General features: G+C 42.5%; 1 protein-coding gene across 1 annotated transcript in view; it reads right to left on the reverse strand.

The window, feature by feature from the left end:
- Nucleotides 1–2,662, reverse strand: part of SNX16 (sorting nexin 16) — a 42,673-nt gene extending 40,011 nt beyond the window's left edge. Inside the window, exons 1-2 of the mRNA XM_039223240.1 lie at nt 2,457–2,662; nt 250–724 (exon numbers count right to left, since the gene is read on the reverse strand). Coding sequence (XP_039079171.1) covers nt 250–624 — 375 coding nt within the window. The 5' untranslated portion in view covers nt 625–724; nt 2,457–2,662. The remainder of the gene's footprint in view (nt 1–249; nt 725–2,456) is intronic.
- Between the last annotated feature and the right edge of the window lie 3,557 nt (nt 2,663–6,219).

Here is a 6,219-nt window from a genome sequence, read left to right on the forward strand (position 1 = left end):
AGGCTCTGAGCTGGCAGNAGCAATGTCCTTGTGAGCCACTAAATTTTGAAGAAACGCTTGTAATCCTAATTGTCTATCTTCTAAAAAGTCGGCATTGTAGTTATCTTTGAACCAGCGTTTTGGTGGAAGTGCTAATCGAAAGCCTGGAAACATCTCTTTTAATTTATCATTAAGCCTAGAAAAGTCAGTGTATCTTCTAAAAACTACCCAGCTTTCTTCTGGGGTTTTCTTTACTAGTATTTTATATACGGTAAATTTACCTCTTTCTTCCATCACCTCATAACCCAGTATAGTAGGTGTAGAAGGTCTATCTTCCAAAGGTGCTATTTCAGGATTTTGTTCTTCACTTTCTCTTGGTCTAGTGGAATACTCAATGGAAGAATCTGCACCTGTAAATTTGGTCCTAATGAGGGGGCTGCTACAGACAGATGAAGTACTTTCCATTTGGTCAGGTACACTTGTCTGTTTAAAATTACCCATATTTGAGTCCTCTAACTGGCCTTTGGAAGAGTTTGAGCTTGTTGAGATACTCCCAAAAGAAGAACTTCTTTGGCTTCTGTTGGTTGTAAAACTGGAAGCAGAGCTCCCTATCGGCATGGGAACTGGGACATAAGGAGTTGCCATCTTCTTTTAGCCTTTGCAAGAAACCTATACACTGATGAGTCCAAACAGTTAGAGAAAAACTAATATGAAATCCATTATTTTCTTCTTAGGAATTCACTACCTAAAAATGAGAAGAACATACTGAAAGGTTAGTCTTTAATTTGGAACATTATCCACAAAAACCCCCAGAGTGTTCATATCCACTTCTTTTGATTTTGTGACACTCCAGTACTTTATTTGGAATGAAAACTTGCCCCAAACGTCTTTCTTTAATCCCAAAATATCACCTCTAAGGACTCTCATTTGCAAGGTAAAGAGAGTAAAACTACTCCACAGTCTTTTTCTTGACCTTCATATTACTTGTTCTTTTTAATCTCCACGTCATTTCTCTGTGATAGATTTCTGCAATGTTCATTTTAACCTGATTTCATCTATATAGAAGAGTTGGAAACAGGAAGAGTGGTAAAGCCCTTTCTGAAACTTTAGTCTGCTCATGGTCCTGACAGTTCCACATACAGTACAAGGAGGGAAGGAGGGAAGAAAAGAAAGCGAGGAGAGTTATTCACATTTCCTTTTGATTTAATTAGTGAAACTGCAATAACAGTGGGCCAGAAGCTTAGATGCTACAGGGTAAACATCAACCGCTCTTAAAGAAACAAGTTTACTAAACGCAGGATCAAATGTACTTGAAAAACTCTTGGTCAATTTAATCAAATAAAACCCAATGAACAGTAAACTTGTATCCTAAAATATGAAAAGGCTGAAAGTGAAAATGCTCTTCACAGTTTCCAGATCATCACTAATCCTGCTATGCTATAAACTGAGAGTACTTAACAAACCTTTACAATTCATACTAGACAATCTCTGTTGTCAAAAGGACCAATATATCTTGTCTCAGAATAATCTCATAATTATACAATGAAGAAAAGGTTTACCACTAAGTTGTTAAATAATAAACTAAGAAACTGTAATAACTCAGTGAAATGGCACATAACAAAGGGTCTGCCTAGCTTAACCACATCTATGCAACTCTACTGGTTAGAAAGGTAGGAATGGAGCTGCTCGGACTTGGAAAAGATGCTGATGTAAGATTTTTAATCTAGCACGTGGCCGTGGGCAGTCTTCCTCTTCATCAAAGGTTCAAGAAATTTGAGCTGCTGATTCACGGCTTCTTGGTTCTGCCTGATGCTCCTTCCCGCCCCCCACCCCCTCCCGCAAAGAAGTAAATAAAAGTCTGAAATATTATCCTTTTCAAGGCCCCGTGGGATAGCCCTGCCCCTTGCTACTCAACTACCTGAGGCCGCGGGGCTGGAGGAGGGACTCGTATCAATCCAACCACTGACATGCAAAGAAGTGAGCGCTACCCAAACTTTAAGAGAACGTACTGGGCTCATTAATAGCGTGTTCACTTTTGCCTTGGCATGGAGATGCCCCGAGGGCTAACGTCTTAGTCCTAACCTGGAAAACCCTTAGGCAGGTGAGGTGGCCCGAGCCTGAGCAACGAGGTAGGAGAGAAGTGGGTGGCGAGAGGAAGGGGGGTAGAAACCCAGGCGCAGCTCGACCTCAGGAGTGCCTCGACAGGTGAGCAGGCCACGGGTTTTCGGCTCACTGAGTGGGAAGACCCACTGCTCCCGGGGCTCCCAGGGGACCCAAGGCGAGCCCACCGCCGCCGCCCCGCGCGAGGCCAGCGCCTCCAGACGCGCGGTAGAGTCGGCGGTGGCCGGAGGGTGGCCCGGAGGTTCCTGAGGGCCCCCTCCACCCTCCGGTGGAGCCCGCCCGACGCCCGCCAGCCAAGGGGACGCAGGTGTCACCCGCGAGAGCGCCCGAGGAAGCGCCCACAGCCTAGTCCCTACCTCAGCCCCCTCCGCGATCCCGTAGAGCGTGCTTCCCTGTGACGGTTAAATCCGACCCTCCTTAACCGCAGCGTTTCGTCTCCACCCACAGGGCCGAGAAGCCTCACGTGACCTTCCGTCCCCAAAGCAGCCGCTCTCTGCCTCTGCCCGGCTTTACCCGGTCGCTGCCGGGCCCAGTATCCCGGCGAGGTGGAGGGAGGGGCCAAGCTCGGCCGCCTCTCCAGGAAGTGACGTCACACCAAGGGCCCTTTCTCCCTCCTCCTCAGCGCCCTACCCCCGGAGGCACTAAATGGAATTGTGCGTGCGGCTAGGGTTCTTTGGCAGCTGGGTTGGACCTAGTGTTGTGGTAAGAATTCCACCTTCTCTGCCCTAGCTTTATTTTTATAAACTAACTTTGAAAAATGGAGGCTAAGACGCCTAGTTTGCCTCACAGGTGATCAGAAGATTTCCGTTCAGTGGAGCGACTACAATCAGCATTGGTCCAGGCTCCTGCTTTGCATCATGGGACTTGTAGTCATCACTAGCTTGGCTAGTTCTAATAAGTTACAGATTTTTCTAAAATTAGTAGAGCTTGAAGGGATGACAAACGATTGTAAGAGTGGGATATAGAACACTACACTACAGATTATTCGTCCTATCATTGGAAGATAATTTTTTAGTGTTTTTTTTTTGTTTTTTACAATCTAGGGGGTAGTTTTTATCCCAAATGATACAATATTAGGCTTGTTAAGACTTGCACATCTGAAGACCTGTAAAGTTATCGGTTAAGCTGTTTTCTGATGGTCAAGTGACAAATTGTTTATCATTAAGATTGTACAGTTTGATTTAAAGATCATTGATTTCTAAGGTTTTGGAACATTCCCAAGACTGGGAAAAATTGATAGTTGTAATTTCAAAATGACCATAGAAAGATAATATGGTTTGTGGTGTAATAAGGGTTTTGTGTGAGTGAGATATAAAAAGAGAATTCTGTGGAAACAGTAGACTAAAACGTGAAGTAGTTTTCAGGATGGACTTGAAAGTCGGCCCTGAAGTTGCAGTTATAACCATAAGTTCTGCAAGTGAATAAGGGTATAGAGACAAAAGAAAAAAAAAAATGAGCCTTGAAGTATTTCCTTCACTTGCTGACAGGGCTGCAGATGGTAGCAAAAATACTTATGGTGAGAAAGACCTGATAGTCGAATATCAAGGAAGCCAACGCAAATTAAACTTTCAAGAAGCAAAAGTGTACAAATACCACAGTTATGAGGAGGATCTGGAAAAGTTTATTGAAACTGTCCAGGAAGAACTTCCTTCACAGATTATTGAAAGGAGTATACAGGATATAGATACCATGTGTTCTTTATCTTGCATACTATTTGGTATTGATAGACGTCTAGATTTTACTTAGCGAAAACAATCTGAACATCTTTTTTTAAAAATAAAATAATTTTTATTTTTATTATTTTTTTAATGTCTATTTTTGAGAGAAAGAACAAGCCCGTGAGTGGGAGAGGGGCAGAGAGAGAGGGAGACACAGAATCTGAAGCAGGCTCCATGCTGTTAGCTCAGAGCCCAATGTGGGGCAAGAACTCACAAACCATGAGGTCATGACCTGAGCTGAAATTGGATGCTTCAAATGACTGAGCCACCCAGGCATCCTTAAAATAAAATAATTTTTTAAATAGAGGTATAATTTACATATTATATTAGCTTCAAGTGTGCAACATAATTAGTTGACATTTGTATATATTGAGAAAATGATCACTGCAATAAATCTAGTTAACATCTATCACCATAGATAGTTCCAAATTTTTTTCATGTGATGAGGACTTTTAAGATTTACTTTCTTAGCAATTAAAAACAATTTTTTAAAATGTTTATTATTTTGAGAGAGAGACAGAGCATGAATGGGGGAGGGACAGAGAGAGACACAGAATCCAAAGCAGGTTCCAGGCTCTGAGCTATCAGCACAGAGCCCGACGTTGGGCTGGAGCTCACAAATTGTGAGATCATGACCTGAGTTGAAGTCGGATGCCTTACCAACTGAACCACCCAGGTGTCCATTAGTAACTTTCAAATATGCAGTACAGTATTAGTTGCCATACTGTACATTATATTCTCATGACTTATTTATAAATAGAAATGTATACCTTACCTTTTGACTTCTTTCACTCATTTTACACATGTTCACCCCCACCTCTGGCAACCACCAGTCTGATCTTTGTATGTATGAGCATTTTGTTTTGTTTTTTAAATTCCATATATATTCCATATGTGAGTGAGATCATTATGGTATTTGTCTTTCTCTGGCTTATTTTACTTAGCATAATCCCCCCTAGGTCTATCCATGTTGTCACAAAGAGCAAGATTTCATTTTCTTTTTATGGGTGCACAGTATTCTGTGCATCTTCTTTATTCATTTATTTGTTGATAGAGATTTTGGGGTTTCCAAATCTTGACTATTGTAAATAATGCTGTGAACATGGGAGTACATACTTATGAGTTAGTATATTCATTTTCTTGAATAAATACCCAGAAGCAGATTTGCTGGATTACATGGTAATTCAATTTTTAATTTTTTGAGGAAACTCCATGCTGGTTTTTTTTTTCATTTTTAAAAAATGTTTATTTAGAGACACTTTCCTTTTTTAAAGTGTATTTATTTATCTTGAGAGAGAGAGAGAGAGGAGTAGATAGAGAGAGAGAGAGAGACAGGGGTAGAGAGAAGTGGAGGGAGAATCCTAAGCAGGCTTCCCACTGTCAGTGCAGAGCCCAATGTGGGCCTGAACTTACAAATCATCAGATCATGACCAGAGCCAAAATCAGGAGTCTGCTGCTTAACTGACTGAGCCACCCAGGGGTGCCCCTATTTATTTATTTTTGAGAGAGAGTGCACACGCTTGAGCTTGCCCAGGAGTGGGGGAGAGGCAGAGAGAGAAGGGGAAAGAGGAGCCGAAGTGGGCTCTGTGCTGACAGCAGAGGGCCTGATGACGGAAGTCACATACCATGAGAGCATGACCTGAGCTGAAGTTGGATGCTCAACCAACTGAGCCACCTACGTGCCCCTATCCATTTTTTTTTTCAAAGAGACAGAGAGAATGAGTGGGAGAGAGGGGCAAAGGAAAAGAAAGAGAGAATCTCAAGCAGGCTCTATGCTCAGCATGGAGTTTGACACAGGGCTTGATCCCACAATCCTAGGATCATGACCTGAGCTGAAATCAAGAGTCAGATGCTTGGGACACTAACGTGGTTCAGTTGGTTAAGTGTAGGATTCTTGTTTTTGGCTCAGGTCATGATCTCGTGCTTCATGAGTTCAAGCCCGTATGGGGCTCTGTGCTGACAGTGTGGAACTTGCTTGGGATTCTCTCTCTCCCTCTTCCTTCCCCTCCTCCAGTCACACTGTCTTAGTTTCTCTCAAAAATAAATAAATAAACTTAGAAAAAATAAGAAATTAAGTCAAATGCTCAACCAGCTGAGCTACCCAGGTACCCCTCCGTACAGTTTTCCACAGTGCCTGTACCAATTTACATTCCCACCAACAGTGCATGAGAGTTCCCTTTTCTCCACATCCTTATTGACATTTGTCATTTCTTGTCTTTTTTTTAAATAATGTATGAGTGTAGTTTAATTTTTTAAGGTAATTTCTATTTTTTTTTTTATTTCTAGGAGAGAGAGAGAGAGAGAGAGAGAGAGCGTGAGCAGGGGAGGGTCAGAGAGAGAGGGAGTCACAGACTGAAACAGGCTCCGAGCTGGCAGTCAGCACAGAGCCCAACGCGGGGCT

Source organism: Hyaena hyaena, unplaced genomic scaffold (assembly GCF_003009895.1).
Source record: "Hyaena hyaena isolate Hyena2069 unplaced genomic scaffold, ASM300989v1 scaffold_1308, whole genome shotgun sequence".
NCBI classification, from domain to species: domain Eukaryota; kingdom Metazoa; phylum Chordata; class Mammalia; order Carnivora; family Hyaenidae; genus Hyaena; species Hyaena hyaena.